The 19,758-nt window shown below is 44.9% G+C and overlaps 1 protein-coding gene across 1 annotated transcript in view; it reads left to right on the top strand.

The window, feature by feature from the left end:
* LOC120049073 (dedicator of cytokinesis protein 4-like) overlaps positions 1–19,758 on the top strand; it is a 110,049-nt gene that overhangs the window by 58,553 nt on the left and 31,738 nt on the right. The window contains exons 18-39 of the mRNA XM_038995322.1: positions 659–756; positions 915–998; positions 1,634–1,734; positions 3,977–4,058; positions 4,391–4,561; positions 7,670–7,862; positions 8,242–8,369; positions 11,031–11,165; positions 11,899–11,997; positions 12,506–12,600; positions 12,729–12,804; positions 12,917–13,017; positions 13,124–13,182; positions 13,318–13,466; positions 13,659–13,744; positions 14,724–14,750; positions 14,985–15,141; positions 15,659–15,752; positions 15,894–16,042; positions 16,687–16,773; positions 16,879–16,983; positions 17,363–17,504. Of these exons, the coding sequence (XP_038851250.1) occupies positions 659–756; positions 915–998; positions 1,634–1,734; positions 3,977–4,058; positions 4,391–4,561; positions 7,670–7,862; positions 8,242–8,369; positions 11,031–11,165; positions 11,899–11,997; positions 12,506–12,600; positions 12,729–12,804; positions 12,917–13,017; positions 13,124–13,182; positions 13,318–13,466; positions 13,659–13,744; positions 14,724–14,750; positions 14,985–15,141; positions 15,659–15,752; positions 15,894–16,042; positions 16,687–16,773; positions 16,879–16,983; positions 17,363–17,504 (2,418 nt within the window). The remainder of the gene's footprint in view (positions 1–658; positions 757–914; positions 999–1,633; positions 1,735–3,976; positions 4,059–4,390; positions 4,562–7,669; positions 7,863–8,241; positions 8,370–11,030; positions 11,166–11,898; positions 11,998–12,505; positions 12,601–12,728; positions 12,805–12,916; positions 13,018–13,123; positions 13,183–13,317; positions 13,467–13,658; positions 13,745–14,723; positions 14,751–14,984; positions 15,142–15,658; positions 15,753–15,893; positions 16,043–16,686; positions 16,774–16,878; positions 16,984–17,362; positions 17,505–19,758) is intronic.

Genomic DNA, 19,758 nt, shown 5'->3' with positions numbered 1-19,758 from the left:
ATATTTTATTCATATATTCTGGGGAATTTAACACTGGGAAAATTGCTTTGTTGTTTAAAGCTCGCTACATTATGAGCTGTCATCATTATTTTGAATTCGTGGATTGTTTGAATGTAAATGTGTTGTCTTATTATATCCTTTAAATAGAATAGAAGGACGTTGTTTTTTCCATAAGGTACTTCAGTAATTAAATTATAGCGCTTTAACCATACGCCCTCATATTGCTTTGACAGAAATGTTCTGGATTTCCCAAATTGTGATGGACGTTCAATAACGCGTCTTCTTTGCCTCGCCATGATATTGTTTGACAAACAACGGCAAGTTGCCATTATGCAGAAACCCAGGCTACTGTGCAGAGTCTTAATTTGATCACGTTTGTTGCTGAGAATTGTTCTGCAAAGCAGGAAATGCAAACTTGGGGTGTATTTGAGTGTAAACATTTTTGTTTACATTATTTTCCTGCTGTAGCAAACTGGCTCAAATTAAGATCCTACATCTGTATGTTTCTCTCTCTCTCTCTCTCTGTGTGTGTGTGTGTGTGTGTGTGTGTGTCTAGGTCTCGGAACCAAGAGTAGACAGTCTCTCACTACATGTCTATGAGCTAACTGAGGTTGTCCATGATGTAAAGGTGGTTGTTTTTCTTCATGTGTCTCTGTAGGTGACATGTTAGACCTGCTGAAGTGGAGAGCCCATCCAGAGAGGATCAATGACAGCCTGTCAAAGCTGAAAGAGATCGATGGCTCTGAGATAGTCAAGGTACCGCCCCTCCCTGGGCCCTCTATTTTCACCCTGATTGGTTCAGGATCATGTCACTCAAAGAATGTCTCCTAGATGTATCATAGGATTTGTCATCCACATGATCTCATAGATATTCACTCTGATGTATATCTATCACTCTATCTCTCCCTCACCAGTTTTTACAGGACACACTAGATACACTCTTTGGGATCTTGGATGAGAGTTCCCAGAGGTATGGGCTGAAGGTGTTTGACTGCCTGGTAAGTGGCTACTGCTTCTGTGGTCTTCTATTTCCTAGCATATTGTTTTCTCCCTCCCTGACAGCTAATCATTGGTTGATTCCAAACACTACTGGTTGGAGCCAGGATTTGGGTGTCATGACAGCAGAACTAATTGCGTGTGTGTGTGTGTGCGCATGTGTTGGGAAGTAGACCAAGCCTCATTAGAGTAGAAGGCCTGTGCCTAATAGTGGGATACTGCGGTGAGAGAGAAAAAGATGCATGGTAGACACAGAGAAACACACACTGGAAGCTTGAGCCAATGGATGTGCTTAATACTGTAACGCTTCACAGCCTTCGCTGATCAATCCCAGTCCAGTCATGCTGCATCGCTCTAATACAGAGCTGAGGGATTGATCTGCTTGCAGTTGACTCGGTTCAGTCAATCACGCACGCACGCACACACACACACACACACATAGACTCATCTCTGCTCTGTTCTCCTTCATCATGTGAGGCAATCATGTGAGATGAATCTGTACAACTTGGCCAGTTTGTGTCACATAGGAGGTTAGGTTGAATAAATAGGTTGTTTGTTGTTGGCTAAGTAGAGAGCGTTGCATTTTGTGGAAAGCATAAAGCGGTGTGTGACTGAATGATTTCCTTTACTCTTTCAGGTCCACATTATTAATCTGCTACAGGACAGCAAGTTCCAGCATTTCAAACCCGTCATGGATACCTACATCGAGAGTCATTTTGCTGGAGCCCTGTCTTACAGGTGTGTTTGTCTCTTTCTCCTCCTAGGGTGTATTATGGTTGTTTTATGGTTGTCCTATGGTAATACCTACGGTCTACTACCTGGTAATAATGGCGGGCGGCAAAGGTGCTTCAGTGGTGTGAATGAGTCACCCGTGGCGCCCTCCTAATTATAAATTAGGATCATGTGTCCTCAATATCTCACGTTGATTTGGCCCTGCGAATCCACTCGCTGTTCCTCATACGCTGTGCTGTCGCCTCAAACTCACAATGTGATACGCTCACACTGTTCTGCCCTCACTACCTGCTAAGCTCTCACACTACCCATTTCTCACTAACAGCCCTCTCCTGCCAGGCTCACAGCTAAAGCTCTCACCTCTCGCTTACCTAAAATAAACTCAATAAATGAATTTAGAGAAAGAGTGTTGCCTTCCTCTGGAATCATAGTCTACGGTGGTTTAGTTGAGTTATTCAGCGATTTCAGTAGAATATAAAACTGTATGTACATTATATATACAAAAGTATGTGGACACCCCTTCAAATTAGTGGATTCGGCTATTTCAGCCACACCTGTTGCTGACAGGTGTATAAAATTGAGCACACTGCCATGCAATCGCCATAGACAAACATTGGCAGTAGAATGGCTTTACTGAAGAGCTCAGTGGCTTTCAATGTGGCACTGTCATAGGATGCCACCTTTCCAACAAGTCAGTTTGTCAAATTTCCGCCCTGCTAGAGCTGACCCGGTGAACTGTAAGTGCTGTTATTGTGAAGTGGAAACGTCTAGGAGCAACAATGGCTCAGCCGCAAAGTGGTAGGCCACACAAGCTCACAGAACGGGACCGGGGAGTGGTGAAGCGTGTAGCTCATAAACATCGTCTGTCCTCGGTTACAACACTCACTACCGAGTTCCAAACTGCCTCTGGAAGCAACTGTTCGTCGGGAGCTTCATGAAATGGGTTTCCATGGATGAGCAGTCGCACACAAGCCTAAGATCACCATGCACAATGCCAAGCGTCAGCTGGAGTGGTGTAAAGCTCACCGCCATTGGATTCTGGAGCAGTGGAAACGCGTTCTCTGGAGTGATGAATCACACTTCACCATCTCACAGTCCGACAGACAAATCTGGGTTTGGCGGATGCCAGGAGAATGCTACCTGCCCGAATGCATTGTGACAACTGTAAAGTTTGGTGGAGGAGGAATAATGGCCTGGGGTTGTTTTTCATGGTTCGGGCTAGGCCCCTTAGTTCCAATGAAGGGAAATCTTAGCTCTGCAACATACAATGACATTATAGACGATTCTGCGCTTCCAACTTTGTGGCAACAGTTTGGGGAAGGCCCTTTCCTGTTTCAGCATGACAATGCCCCCGTGCACAAAGCGTGGTCCATACAGAAATGTTTTGTCGAGATCGGTGTAGAAGAACTTGACTGGCCTGACCTCAAACCCATCGAACACATTTGGGATGAATTGGAACGGCGACTGCGAGCCAGGCCTAATCGCCCAACATCAGTGCCCAACCTCACTCACTAATGCTCTTGTCGCTGAATGGAAGCAAATTGGTGCAGCAGTGTTCCAACAGCTAGTGGAAGGCTGTTATAGCAGCAAAGGGGGGACCATCTCCATATTAATGCCCATGATTTTGGAATGAGATGTAAGCCGAGCAGATGTCACATACTTTTGCTCATGTAGTGTGTCTATTCAGTCCCAGAAATAGCATTGTACACTTTATTAGCTGATTCTTTCCAACAAAATGGTGGCTGTCTCTTCAGTACACTATGTACCCAAGGGAAAACCAATCAACATACAATCACAGTCCAATCACAGAAAATCCGGCGAAAACATCTCCCACACAAATGCTCATTCTGTGGAAATTACCGTACGACCATTTGCTCTCTCTCATCATTTTTCCTTTGCTTGTACTCATAATGTCTCTTATGATTTTCCCCCCCCAATTATCTGTAAGTGTGTGCTTTCTCAAACCTGGCCATTCATGTTAATACAGTACACCGTGTGAATTTGAAGTGTTGCGATCACACCATTGCACAGCCACACGCAGACGTTTTACAAACCAACCCCTTGTGTTCTGTGTCGTTCGTCGAATAAACAGAACATTGCGTTACCTCACGCCACACCAAGGCGCTCTTTGTCTGTTGCGTCTCTGGAATAGGTAGGTGGATGCTTGGTATTGTTGGTGGGAATGCGTTGTGATCCGCAGAGGAAGGACGAGTTCGGTAGTTGATGCTGGACGTGTGCTTTTTCGCAGGGACCTGATCAAAGTACTGAAGTGGTACGTGGATCGCATCGTGGACGCTGAGCACCAAGACCACATTCAGCAGGTGCTCAAGGTGAGTGTGCGCACCTGAACGCGCACGCTGCCTCTTCAGCGTGTGTTGAGGATCTCTCAGTAGCATTCATTAGTCTCTTTTCGAACCCTCTCTCTCATACTGTTGCTGCATGCAATTTCAAAAAGTGGAAATACTACACTTTGGGTGTTCAACATGTCCATAACACATTACTTTTAATGGGCCTAGTAGCACACATAATTGCAGGGACCCACATTCAACGACACTAATATGTTTCCCCATTATGCTTTAATACCAGTGTTGTCTAGGTTATGGTGGATGAGTGATATTGTCAGGGAGTAACTGGGTGTTACTTTATGTCCCCCCCCCCCCAGGCCACTGAGTACATCTTTAAGTACATCATCCAGTCCCGGCGTCTCTTCGCCCTCGCCACGGGGGGTCAGAGCGAGGAGGAGTTCCGCTGCTGCGTCCACGAGCTCTTCATGTCCATCCGCTTCTTCCTGTCCCAGGAGAACAAGATCACCAGCCCTGTCACGCAGACACAGGTGTGTGTGTGTGTGTGTGTGTGTGTGTGCGCGTGTGCGTCCGCGTCCGTTTATATTTCAAGCAATCCCACTTAATTCAGTTTGATTTGTTAGAAAATGCTTTTAATGGAATTTCATGCTGATATAAAGCCCTGGAGATACTTGGTAATTCATATTTCATGCTTTGTCTTGGGGGGCTGCACAGCACGAAACCAGGCTGAACTGCTCTCCAGGAAGACTCAAACAAAGCTGCTAAACACACCCACAAATAATCTGAATTACACACAGTGTAGTGTGTGTGTCTTCACGTGTCTGCGTGCCTCTGTCTTCAGCTGATGTCTTTGTTTGTACAGACACACACAGTAGTATGAGTGCGTGTGCGTGTGTATGTGTGTGTGTGTTTGCTGATGTGCTTATTATACCCCAGAGACCCCTTCCCCCAAATAATCTTGATCCTAATCTACAGTAATACATTATTTATGTGTGTGTGTGTGTGTGTGTGTGTGTGTCCCTGCTCTCTTTAATAATCATCTCTCCCCAGTGGCTCTCTGTTGGCCTCCAGCCTGTCTCACCCTTGTGCCCTCTACAGATAATGTGTGGGTCTAATTCATGGTTGCACACTAGGATATAAACCACTGGGCTGTGTGTGTACGTGTGTGTTATGTCTGTGTGTGCTGCACACTTAGCTGTGTAAACTCCCACAGCAGCCCACCCTAATGAACCCAGCTGATAATGACCTGGCCCGTCAGTCTGTCTGTTCACCCTGTTGCGTGAGTGACCATTCACTCTGTCTCACGCTCTCTGCTGGAGATCCTTACCACACACTGTGCTGTTATTTTCACCTTGTGTGTGTTGTTATTTCGCCCTGGTGTCATCATGCTGCTCCACCTTTCCTCCCTTCCAGTGCCGCCGGGAAATCATTTTAACTAGGCACAGAGGCTCTCTGTCAGAACAGCAACAGTGCACAGTAACAGAGTGCAGTCTTGGCACAATCCAGTAAAAAAAACATGGCTGATTGCTGAGCTATTGTAATCTTGATCTACAACAGAACAGAACAATGGCTATAGGAGAATGCAGGTCAGGCCACTCCTAATCCATGTTAATCTGGCGCCCCCCCCCCCCCCCCCCCCATCATGTATTGCACCGTGCTGCTGTTGACGGCACCACCTGGATTAGGTGTGTTGGAGGCATTAATGAATGGTGCCCACATGGCAAACTCTCCATGAAGGCCAGTGGATTGGGATTGGAGATGAACATACATTTCATTTCCAGCCCGGTACATTAGTTTGTGAGCAGCTCTCTATGTGTCAAGGTTGAAATTGGGGTGTAGATAGACAGGGATATTTGTGACATAAAAATCAATATATGCACAATTTGACATGACTTATTATGCCTCTCTTAAGGGGTATTTTGAAAACACAGTATGAGTGGAAGGACAAGTGGAAGGAAGTTTTAAAGCTAATTTCCTTCAATTATACACATTTTGCCATGGGGCAGAGAGGAAAAAAATGCTATTTTGTAGCTCATCTCATGCTATTCGTCACATTTTACCATGAGGATGAGATTTATTTTGTAGTTTTACATCTAATTATCTTCAATTCTACACATTTGCCATGGGGCAGAGAGAAAACACATATGTTTTTAAAGCTCATCTCATGCTACTCTACACATTTTGCTATGATGCTGAGAGAAAATGTTGCAGTTTTAAAGTCATTTTCCATATTCTGTTAACTTATACCTAAATAATGTTGTTGACTCATTATATACTCGTATTTGTAGCCAAACACTTCAAAACCCCCATCTCAAACAGACCATTTAAAAAATGCTTGCTATTTCCTTATAGAGGATGAGCTGGCCAATCAGCGGTCTACTCGCTTGAATATTTTTAATGACTGGTATATGCCCTAATCATTCTGTTGTTGGGGTACGCCCACACCATTCCAAAAGCTGCTTTTTTTAAACATACTTAACTACCATTTTTCTGGAAGGAAAACTATTTCACTTATATTGTAATTAATTGTAGGTCATGTTTCATAGAAATCTGGAAACACTGGACAGTTACATTTAAAGGTAGACTTTGGACAAAAATGCAAAAGTAACGGTTTTAAACTGTATAACCTATCAAATCACCATCATACCTGGTAATTTTAATTCTTAAAAACAAATAGAATTATGAATAAGATATTTGGCTACAGAAGTAACATTTCTTATCAATCTCTACAGCTTCCGTTCCAAAAACAAAACCTGTGAAATGAGGTCAACACATACAGGAGGAGTTACTGGCTAGCTACAGTGTCTAGCTTAGCTAACAACTAGCTCTGTCGGTTGCAGCGCTCATGACCAGAATAACACATCGATGAACCACCAAAGGCACACCCCATTTATGTTTGAAAATTGAGAAAGAGGAGTTGGACTGTTTTTCGTGCTCAACGTCGACCGTTAAAGCTAATTTCCTGAAATTGTACAACATGTTCATATGCTATCTGGGGGGCTATAAAACAACACAATGTGGATTAAGTCAAGGGGTATGAATCATTTCTGAAGGCACTGTAGGTTAGATATAAGGGATATCAAGAAATAACTTATATTATACTGTCGTGGAATTGTGTTTCTGTACAGGCCTAGACTGTCTAGGACCCGGGCCTGTTTCTGTACAGGCCTAGACTGTCTAGGACCCGGGCCTGTTTCTGTACAGGCCTAGACTGTCTAGGACCCGGGCCTGTTTCTGTACAGGCCTAGACTGTCTAGGACCCGGGCCTGTTTCTGTACAGGCCTAGACTGTCTAGGACCCGGGCCTGTTTCTGTACAGGCCGGGTCCTAGACTGTATCGGCTGAAGCATTGGTTATAATTGCTTTGATTTCTCATGGGCCACATTTACTGAATTTACAGTAGCCTATTTGTTACTATAGCTCTAGATCACTTTAGGTAAAAGCCTCTGCTAGATAAGTGTGTTGGGGTCCTAGACCAAGACTGTATATGATTTGAGTAACATTTTCTCATAAGGCACATGCTGTACAGTACACAGTAGCTTATGTGTTAACTGTAAGCCACTTTAAGTAGAAGCCTGTACGACATACTAATAGATATCTATATTTATTCCGTGTCTGTTTATGTCTGTGTGTTCCCAGGCGGTGTTCCTGCGGACGTTCCCTGAAGTGTACGGGGAGCTGCTGAAGATCTTCACGGTGAGGGAGGTGGCAGGCTTTGTCAGGGAGACGCTGGGCAGCCTGCCCGCCACCGCTCACGCTGAGTGCCCTCTGGAAGCCGTCAAGCTGCATTGTATCGCCAAGACCGTGGAGAGCCAGCTGTACACCAACCCAGGTAGGAACGCGCGGCCGCACACACACAACATTGAATAACTTACGCAACACTCACAAGCAAACATTTGGGGGTTGTGTCGGCACACACACAAACACACATATCACACACACATGATTATACACATTTGCTAGTAATTACATACCTACACAGGCACACTTGCCAGTTAATTGTAGGTAATGGTAATTATATACTCACACAAATAGCTGTGGTAACATTTTATTAGCTGCTTGCTCAGAGGGCGGGCTGGGGGATAAAATCACACCCAAGAGAGGGAGAAAAATAGAAAAACAGGTGTTTGAGCAGGACATGCTTTCTAGTATTTTTGTGAGTGTGTGTGTGTATTTTCATGTTCAAGGGTGTGTACTGGTGTGTATTACAGAGTCGAGGTGTATCCTGCTCCCGGTGGTGTTGCGTCTGTTGCAGGCCCACATGCAGGAGCAGAGAGACCTGGTGATGTGTGCCCGTATCCTCACCAGCATGCTCTCTCTCATCAGGAAGGATGACTCTGTCACCACCGTGAGTACAGCTACAGCAGAGCACCATGGGTGGTGTAGTCTTTTAGGCTGCCACCTCACAGTTAATCACGGACAGACTACAAATTGTGCAAGATTTGAGGTTCTGGGTTAATCGAGATTACCTCACAGTTAATACAGTGGCTTGCGAAAGTATTCACCCCCTTGGCATTTTTCCTATTTAGTTGCCTTATAACCTGGAATTAAAATAGATTTTGGGGGGGGGGTTGTATCATTTGATTTACACAACATGCCTACCAAGATGCAAAATATTTTTTATTGTGAAACAAACAAGACAAAAAACTGAAAACTTGAGCATGCATAACTATTCACTATTCAAAAGTCAATACTGTGTAGAGTCACCTTTTGTAGCAATTACAGCTGCAAGTCTCTTGGGGTATGTCTCTATAAGCTTGGCACATCTAGCCACTGGGATTTTTGCCCATTCTTCAAGGCAAAACTGTTCCAGCTCCTTCAAGTTGGATGGGTTCTGCTGGTGTACAGCAGTCTTTAAGTCATACCAAAGATTCTCAATTGGATTGAGGTCTGGGCTTTGACTAGGCCATTCCAAGACATTGAAATATTTCCCCTTAAATCACTCAACTGTTGCTTTAGCAGTACGCTTAGGATCATTGTCCTGCTGGAAGGTGAACCTTTGTCCCAGTCTCAAATCTCTGGAAGACTGAAACAGGTTCCCCTCAAGAATTTCCCTGTATTTAGCGGCATCCATCATTCCTTCAATTCTGACCAGTTTCCCAGTCCCTGCCGATGAAAAACATCCCCACAGCATGATGCTGCCACCACCATGCTTCACTGTGGGGATGGTTTCTCGGGGTGATGAGAGTTGTTGGGTTTGCGCCAGACATAACGTTTTCCTTGATGGCCAAAAAGCTAAATTTTAGTCTCATCTGACTAGAGTACCTTCTTCCATGTGTTTGGGGAGTCTCCCTCATGCCTTTTGGCGAACCCCAAACGTGTTTGCTTATTTTTTTCTTTAAGCAATGGCTTTTTTTCTGGCCACTCTTCCGTAAAGCCCAGCTCTATGGAGTGTACGGCTTAAAGTGGTCCTATGGACAGATACTCCAATCTCCGCTGTGGAGCTTTGTAGCTCCTTCAGGGTTATCTTTGGTCTCTTTGTTGCCTTTCTGATTAATGCCCTGCTTGCCTGGTCCGTGAGTTTTCGTGGGCGGCCCTCTCTTGGCAGGTTTGTTGTGGTGCCATATTCTTTCCATTTTTTAAATAATGGATTTAATGGTGCTCCGTGGGATGTTAAAAGTTTCTGATATTTTTTCATAACCTAACCCTGATCTGTACTTCTCCACAACTTTGTCCCTGACCTGTTTGGTGAGCTCCTTGGTCTTCATGGTGCCGCTTGCTTGGTGGTGCCTCTTGCTTAGTGGTGTTGCAGGGGGCCTTTCAGAACAGATGTATACATACTAAGATCATGTGACAGATCATGTGACACTTAGATTGCACACAGGTGGACTTTATTTAACTAATTATGTGACTTCTGAAGGTAATTGGTTGCACCAGATCTTATTTAGGGGCTTCATAGCAAAGGGGGTGAATACATATGCACGCACCACTTTTCCGGTTGAATTTTTTTCGAAATTTTTTCTAACAATTTTTTTTCATTTCACTTCACCAATTTGGACTATTTTGTGTATGTCCATTACATGAAATCCAAATAAAAATCAATTTAAATGACAGATTGTAATGCAACAAAGTAGGAAAAACGCCAAGGGGGATGAAAATATTTGCAAGGCACTGTAGGCATTGCTCAAAAATGTTATCGTGTATTGTGATCTCAATAAAGCTTTGTTTGTTTGCGTGGCGTGATCAAATAAACTAGCAAAACCAGCCAGACTGACAATAGACTCCAATAAATCTGGTTTATTGATCAAGTAATGAAGTAAACCGATAGGCGCAAGAACAAGTCAACAATCCAATCCAATTGGAATCCATCAATGAAAGAGTGTGGATGTGGCAGTTTGTCCCTGTGAGCGTGTTTGTCTCATCGTGACCTTGACATGGTGCTGGCCTGTTTGGCTGAGAAGCAACTAATCGCACGCACACACACACACACACACACAACTCTGACAGACAGGGATGTGAACATGGCTAAGATGAAGTGACAGCAGGAGCAGCCAGTGTGCCAGCCTGACACTCTCTCTCATTATCACTTTGTCTGTCCAACATGGGGCTCTATTCTCCTGTCAGGGTGAGAGGGGGAATGGACTCTCTCTGCCTTGGTCTTAGTTTCCCTCTGCTGTTGCTCTGTTGCTGTGGCTCAACGAGCAGGCTGGCAATGTGGAACACGCACACACACACACACACACACACACACACACACACACACACACACACACACACACACACACACACACACACACACACACACACACACACACACACACACACACACACACACACACACACACACACACACACACACATACACTTTATCTCTCTAATGTGTGTCCAATTTGTTTAAGACTGGTTTGGCTAGTATTGGCTAATGGTCTATCTTTTTGTGTCACCTGTGTTTGCATGCTGTCTGTATGGGTAATGTGTGTGTACACATGCAAACTTCAGGCATGATTATGTACCATATGTACCTGAGTGAAACTTAATGTGAACTTGTGTGTGTCCCGAGGAGCCGGTGGTTTCTGAGGAGGTGGATCTGATAGTGGACAGTCTGCTGGTTGTCCTGATGAGGACTATCCTTGAGATCACTAACAGGCCACAACCAGCCGGGACCAATATGAGACTGCAGTTCCAGGACATCACGGTTAGTGTGTGTGTGGGTGCATGTGTGTGTGTGTGTATCTAACTGCTAGTCATTCTAAATATAGCATGAGGTTTTTAGGTCAATGATTGAAACTGCAATTGTGGTCAAAAAGAGCCGTGCTTCTGTTCTGCTCTTAACCACAGCCGAGTTTAGAGAAAACCATTCTCTTACATTTCCATTTGACATTTTGCCAAATGTCAAACCACCTAAAAAAGTAGAAAACGACCACTTAATTTCTCTCCCAGGTTGTTCGGACTGTAGTATTTACAGGTCTTCCATGGAGATACATGGTCTTCCATCTCTCTCACTGTTAGATTTAGTATATGTGGCCAATGTCTCAGATTTTAAAAGCTGTTGCTCTTCTTTCTCTCTATCGCTCTGTCTCTCAATATGTCTTTATCTCTCTCTTCTCTGTGTGTCTCTCTCTCTCGTTCTCTCTCTCTCTGTGTCTCTCTCTCTCTGTCTCTCTCTCTCTGTCTCTCTCTCTCTCTCTCTGTCTCTCTCTCTGTCTCCATGTCACTCTTTCTCTCTCTTTCTCTCTTTCTCTCTTTCTCTCTCTCTGTCTCTCTCTCTCTGTCTCTCTCTGTCTCCATGTCTCTCTCTCTCTCTCTCTCTCTCTCTCCCTCTCTCTCTGTCTCTCTCTCTCTCTCTGTCTCTCTCTCTCTCTGTCTCCATGTCACTCTTTCTCTCTCTCTTTCTCTCTTTCTCTCTCTCTCTCTGTCTCTGTCTACAGGGGGAGTTTGTGGCATGCCTGCTGGCTCTCCTCAGACAGATGAGTGATAAACATTACCAGCAGCTCCTGCAGACCTTCACCAGCAAGGATGACCTGAGGGTAAGTCCACACACACACAGACACACAGACACACACACACACACACACACACACACACACACACACACACACACACACACACACACACACACACACACACACACACACACACACACACACACACACACACACACACACACACACCACTCAGCAGAATCTGACTGATGACTCAGCTTATGTGTCATAGTCAGTAGCAGGAGTGTGTGTGTGTGTGTGTGTGTGTGTGTGTGTGTGTGTGTGTGTGTGTGTGTGTGTGTGTGTGTGTGTGGCATGTGGAACGGTCATGCCAGGGGTTGAGGAAGAGGTGGGATGGAGAGATAGGGATGTTGAAAGGAAGAAATGGGGTCACTAAGTTCACAGTAATAGGAAGGAACACCATAAATGCACGCTATGGATATCATGAATGCACTCCCTCTCTGAATACATTACTTTAGATTCACAGTTGATGTGATGTGCTGAATGGCAATTGCTGTTAAACAAAGTAAACGTAGTGTGCTCTTTTTTTCAGGACTTCCTCTTACAGATTTTCACCGTTTTCCGCATTCTGATTCGGCCAGAGATGTTCCCGAAAGATTGGACTGTCATGCGGTTGGTCACCAACAAGTAAGACCCCTTTTCCCCCTTCATTTGATTCAAAATGGTGTCCCTCCATTAGTCATCATTAGCTGACACCTGTTTATAGTCTGGTTGATCAACCTAATCTTATTATGCACTCTCTCTTTCTTCTTCAGTGTCATCATAACAACAGTCCTGTACCTCTCTGATGCTCTGAGGAAGAACTTCCTCAATGAGAAGTTTGACTACAAGGCAAGAGCTGCTGACTTCCACTTTTATCTTTCTTTGTTAAAAAACAACTTGAAAAAGCATGTAGTGACCTGTTATTGACCTGCTATAATGTGGTTTAATGCGTCTTCCCTAGGTGTGGGACTCGTACTTCTATCTGTCCGTCATCTTCATCAACCAGCCCTGTCTTCAACTGGAGTCCTTCTCTCCGTCCAAGAGGAAGAGGGTACTGGAGAAGTAAGCCTTGTCTCTACATGCACACTCACTAACTTCCTTCACTTTTCACATCCTGGGTGTGGCGCTGTTCTGACCTGGCGCTGTCTGGTGTCATCTCGTTGTACAGGTACGGGGACATGAGGGTGATGACGGGTTGTGAGCTCTTCAGCATGTGGCAGAACTTGGGTACGATGCAGTCACGTTCTCGTTCTCTTCCTGCATCCCGCCGTTGGATTCTTGCCCGTCTCTCAGAGGAACGTAGTTGATCTCTCTCCCTTTCTCTCCTGCTCTCTCCGTCTCTCTCTCACTCTCTCTCTCCAGGTGAGCACAAGTTGAACTTCATCCCGGCGATGATAGGTCCGTTCCTGGAGGTGACCCTGGTTCCCCAGCCTGACCTGAGGAACGTCATGATCCCCATCTTCCACGACATGATGGACTGGGAGCAGAGGAGGAGCGGAAACTTCAAACAGGTAATGGACCGAGCCGTCCGTATTTTGCAGCTCATATAGCTCTGGTACTGGACTGACTGGGACCAGCACTAGCACCCCCTGGTGGCACTTCACGGATATTGCAGTTCCACCAAGACCAGACCGACTGTGGCCAATGGTGGCATCCGTGTATTGATATAGATTGACTCCATAAACGATCTGTTCTCACGTCAGGTGGAGGCCAAGCTGATCGACAAACTGGACAGTCTGATGTCAGAAGGCAAAGGAGACGAGACGTACAGAGAGCTCTTCAACAGCATGTGAGTCGGAGGGAACGCGCATACAGCCGTACTGTAAACGTCGTTACCAGAATCAGTTTGTCTGTGTGTTGTATTGAGTAAGGTACGAGGACTCGTGGAGGGAAGGGTGGGAAAAGGGAAGTGTTTTGAGTACTCCAGACAAGCACCTCCCCTCATATCCATACTCCTTCACGCCTCCTCTCTGAGATCTCCTAGTCCGTGTGCTCAGGTTGGTCCCTTCACCTTGCATGCTTGGTGCTGTAGTGTGTGTGTGTGTGTGTGTGTGTGTGTGTGTGTGTGTGTGTGTGTGTGTGTGTGTGTGTGTGTGTGTGTGTGTGTGTGTGTGTGTGTGTGTGTGTGTGTGTGTGTGAGAGTGTGTGTGTGTGTGTGTGTGTGAGAGTGTTTTTTTTGTTGTTGGCCTGTGCAGTGTTCGTGCAATTCTCTCCCTATCTCACTGCAAGCCCATGCATCATAGTCCCACTTTTTGTCAGACATCAATTGGGCCATTTATGAATGTTCCACCAGCTTTGAGATGTATACGCTTTACGAGCTTTATATGAGCGTTATAACTAGTTTATGAGCTCCGTGACTAGTTTGTAAACAAGTTTCAACGTTAGGTTAGAGCGCAGCATTAGGCGACACTCGTTTACAGTATGTACAGTCCAACGTCCATATGATGTGTCACTGCCTTGTCCACAATCAGTGCACGTGCGGAACACTGTGCAGCTTAGTGCCATCACATTGCTCTCCCTCCACCACCACCGTCTTTCACATGTGTGGTCTGGATACAGCTTATTTCAATATAGCGGTCAAGTTTTCCATAACATGGGGGTACAGACACTTTTTAGCCTTTTATAGCTGTACACAAGTATTTTTGTTTCATTCCGTTTCCTTATCTACCTGACTGACATCACTAACCCTGAACTAACTTGTGTGAGTGTGTGCTGATTTTATTAATCTATTAATATTCATTTGTTTTGCCATTGCGTTCCTGGAGTAGAATCCCTCTGTTTGGTCCGTACCCTAGGTAAGACACTCCAATACTCTACACACAGTGTGTTGTCCTTCTGTTAGGGATGTCTTTACTGCTGGGATACAGGACAGCATGATTGACAGCAGGTCGAAGAGTTTATTTCTCTCTCTTTCTGTATTTTTCTCTGATTTCTCTCTTTTTTCTTGCTCTCTTCTTCTATGCCTATTTCTCTCTCTCTCTCCTCTCTCTCTCTCTCTCGCACTCCCTTTCTCTCTATCGCTATTCCAGTCTGTTGAAGAAGATTGAGAGGGAGACGTGGAGGGAGAGTGGCATCTCTCTCATCGCCACCGTCACGCGTCTGATGGAGAGACTGCTGGACTACAGGGACTGCATGAAGCTGGGGGAGGTGGATGGGAAGAAGATTGGCTGCACCGTCAGTCTGCTGGTCAGTTACAGTCTCTCACCGTCTGTGGCCCTTGAAGAGATTCAATCACTGCTCTCCATTTATTTGTTGCTAGCCTTTTGTCCCTTTGAACTATTGTGTTAAGTGAGCAGGACCAAAGCTGTGTTTCTGTTCCATTCCCAGTGATGATAAAGTTGCTATGATGATCGTGCTTTTTAGATCAGGGCTCAAATCGTTCCACAGCCCCCTCATACAATACATTATGTTCTGGGTTGTCTTTGTTACCATGCCAACCTGGGGGATTTTATTTTGTGCGTGGTGTCTTTCAGTCCTGCAGGTTTATCTTATATAACGGACCGAAGCACTTGAGCCTGAAAGCACCTGTTCATGTGGACCGATAGCACAGAGTTCATTACTATTCAGTGGCTGATAAACGATCTTGCACTTTGCTCTCTCTCTCTCTCTCTCTCTCTCTCTCTCTCTCTCTCTGTCTCTCTCTGTCTCTCTCTCTCTCTCTTTCTCAATCTCTCTCTGTCTCCCCCTCGTTGCCTGTCTCTAGAATTTCTACAAAACTGAGTTGAACAAGGAGGAGATGTACATCCGCTACATACACAAGCTGTACGAACTGCACCTGAAAGCACAGAATTACACAGGTACACTGCAAAACATGGCCTGGAAATGAAGCCATGTATGAAGTGTGTGTGAATGTTGTGTGTGGGCTGTGAGTGTGGCTGTCCGTGGGCTCAAGGGTTTGGCATAACCATGACTATGTGGTGGTGTTGTGTGTTGTACAGAGGCCTCCTACACTCTTCTGTTGTATGACGAGCTGTTGGAGTGGTCCGATAGGCCCCTCAGAGAGTTCCTCAACTACCCCATGCAGAGCGAGTGGCAGAGGAAGGAGTACCTCCATCTTACCATCGTACAGAACTTTGACAGGGGGAAGGTGGGATCTCTCTCTCTCTCTCTCTCTCTCTCTCTAGCCCTTTCTTTCACTCTCTTTGTCTCCGTCTCACTCATTCTTTATCTCTCATTCTGTCTTTCGTTCTCTCTCTCGTTCACCCTTCCCCACACTCTCTCTCTCCATTAACAATTACCCTGGAACAGTGTCATAATAATAAGGCAGTCTTATTTGAATGCTCTGCTCAGCAACTCCCATTACATTATTCCTCCGCTGAATCATTCAAAATGTCCTCCCCCGTTATTCTTTGCCCAATTTCCCTGTGAATTCACAACCAAAGCCATCTGCTAGCTGTCGCTGCCTTGGGATTAAAACGCAGCAGGAAAGGAAAGCTTTCATTTCATTAGCATGATGGCTGGGTGTTGCACCTGCATTGTGATGGCAGGTCTGCCTTGGCAGTTGGCACGGGTTATTGTTAGTACACTACCGCCACCCAGTGGTCAACACTCATACTGCAGTCACTGTCCTCTGCAGGCCATTTTACATGTTTTGTCAGGATCTCAATATTCTAAAGAGGCTTCTTTTCCTTTAATCATTATCCTGCTAATGTGAAAGAGATGAAAAGGCGAAAACATGTTCCTATTGAGATGTGACCATTGTTAATGCGATAAGGTGTTTTGTTTCTTCAGTGTTGGGAAAACGGGATCATTCTGTGCAGAGAGCTGGCGGACCAGTACGAATCTTACTACGACTACAGGAACCTCAGCAAGATGAGGGTGAGTTACTTCATATCTTCTCGGTATATCACCACGCTGACTGATCCCTAACCAGTTATGACATAACCTATTAGTGTTTTGTAACCTGACATTTCCTGTTGACAGATGATGGAGGCATCGCTGTATGATAAGATCATGGACCAGCAGAGACTGGAGCCAGAGTTCTTCAGGGTCGGCTTCTACGGCAAGAAGTTCCCCTTCTTCCTAAGGGTACCGCTCTGTTTTACCACTGGTTTTGTTAATGAAAGGACCTTTTAGAGGCCATAGAACTGCTCTTAAAGGCGTTTGCTCTCCAATTTCCATCTGCACTTCTAAGCAAGTCGCTACTGAACTATATTGCCTCTTAGTTTCCTCAAAAGGACTCGGAACTACGCATTCATAACCAACGTAACACAAAAGCAACCTCATAGGAATTGTTAGTTATGTGTTCATTAGATTTACAAATAAATCCTATTCTGAAGTTACATTATTAGAAGATTTGACCTCTAGATACTGTAGCTGTTGCAGATACCGTAACTGTCCACTAGATGTCATGTTAACCCCTGTGCTGTCTCTGTTCTGCCTCTGATGCTCTCTGCCTCGTCTGCAGAATAAGGAGTTTGTGTGCCGTGGCCATGACTACGAGAGGCTGGAGGCCTTCCAGCAGCGCATGCTGAATGAGTTCCCCCACGCCATCGCCATGCAGCACGTCAACCAGCCTGACCAGACCATCTACCAGGCCGAGGCCCAGTGTATCCTTTATTGAGCTATTGACATAGACAACATACACTATACACTGCACAAACGCGCACACACACACACACACACACACACACACACACACACACACACACACACACACACACACACACACACACACACACACACACACACACACACACTAGTTTGTTTTACTATCCTTGTGGGGACCAAATAATTGATTTCCATTCAAAATCCTATTTTCCCTAACTTTAAACCTAACCCTTTACATTCGTGGGAATTGGCCTATATGGAAGGGGCTAAATTGAAATGTTTCTTACAGAAGAAATATGGAATACATATGTATAACCATGGTAGAAATTAAACAGGAGCAGTTTGGAGATTAGGGGAAAATTATGAGACTAAAGGTGAGGACACAACAGTTCACCCGACACAAGACTGAATCCAAACATTACACTGTTGATTTTATGTGCATTTTACATTTACTGCACTTTTCTTTCTCCTTTGTTACGAAGTCTGAAAATACTCTGGATACATTCAGTAACACGATACGAATATTCCTGGAAAACGTGGGGTAGGTGCAACATAAGACAAAACAATTACAAGGGTTTGAGTGAGAGGTCAAACTGGTGTCTCCTTGTGGCCACACACCTCTCCAGTGTGCACAGTTCCTAATGCTCGTTTATGACTCAAAGAAGAGTCTTCAACCACAAGGTGCTTGTTTGAGCTCTCCTAGCTGTGCCGTTTAGGAACCAGAACAAGCCCACTTGTAGTTGTTTTGATTGGAACACAGCCCTGCATCCCCGCCATCCATCCCCGGGCATCATTTGAAAGCTTGTTCTATTGCCAACATGATTAGCTTTCACAAGGCAATTCAGAGATGCAGATAGTCATTTTGGTGCATATAGAAAGTACTCATGAGTGCATTCAGATGCAAGGTCCGCAGCAGATTTTCTTCCCAATACGTCAAACATAGTCTCATTCTGTTCAGGACAACCCAGGGTATAACGCCATGTCATCTTGTAACTGTACATCAAACATAGTGATCATAAACGTTGACACTGTATATTTAATGAGTTTTATTATATGGACTCACGGGTGTTTGGCTTGCTTGTATGACATTTAAAGCTGTATTTATTATAATCCTCAACGTCTCGTCTTTATAAATACATAGAGTCCTCTTAATTTACTGCATATTCCTCTCACTCAGACAACCAAAACATTTGCAAAAGTTGCCCAATTAGCAGAAGGGATGGGGGCAACTTCTTGTCTCGCGTGGTGCTCATGTTCAGAACGTCTGTCAGTCAAAACCCATGCAGTGCTTTGATGTCATGTATAGCATATTACTGTACAGCCACTGTGTTTCAATTTAGGCACCTGACCAAATCTGCCATTTTCAACCCGTATACGGGTACGAGGGTAATGGGTTAACCTAACCTGAACCATAAGCTTAAGGCCTAAACTTAACCCCTTGCCTAAAATAGCCTTTTTCCTTGTGAGGACCGGCAAAATGTCCCCACTTGTCAAAATGTTCCTTGTTTTACTATCCTAGTGAGGACTTCTGGTCCCCTCAAGGATAGTAAAACCAAAAATACACACACACACACACACACACACACACACACACACACACACACACACACACACACACACACACACACACACACACACACACACACAGTGGTGCGCCATCCCACATGTCTAGTAAGCCTAAATAATATAAATGGCATATTATACCGGACTGATTATTCCTTATGAATAAGGATAACAATAGGAGTCATATTGTTTTTCCTAACCTAACCAGGAAGCTCTTAGGACCCTAGTTTTCTTACGCCGCATACAGGTTTCCACTGCATTACAGCATGTCGATTATAGAGGAGTAAACCGAAGGTATGACTCCTTCCATCTTGGTCCTGAGCCAGATCTCTAGCCATGCTGTAAATACATACGCGAGTACTTAGTGCGGATCGGGATCGATCCCTTGATAAAAATGCACAAGGTGTCTGTAGGACGCGGCAGCCATCTTAATGATCCTCCTCCTCCTTTTCCGCAAGTGATTGATGGGACAGCTGTTTGGAAGGAGCCGCTCTCTCTCTCTCTCTCTCTCTGAGTGTGTGTGCGGATGTGTATACATGCATTCCCTCTATATGTGTGCGCGGGTGTGTGTGTGTCGTCTACTCTGTGTTTTGACTTTTCTCCGAGTGCAATTAGAGCAGACAAGGCCCCTCAAACAGCATTAGCATACAGCTTTGTTATCCTCATGTGTCGTTAGTCATTGAGGCTCCT

The sequence above is a fragment of the Salvelinus namaycush genome, chromosome 6 (genome assembly GCF_016432855.1).
Source record: "Salvelinus namaycush isolate Seneca chromosome 6, SaNama_1.0, whole genome shotgun sequence".
Lineage (NCBI taxonomy): Eukaryota > Metazoa > Chordata > Actinopteri > Salmoniformes > Salmonidae > Salvelinus > Salvelinus namaycush.
Note: the sequence above shows the minus strand (reverse complement) of the source record. Positions and strands in the feature narration are given on the sequence as shown.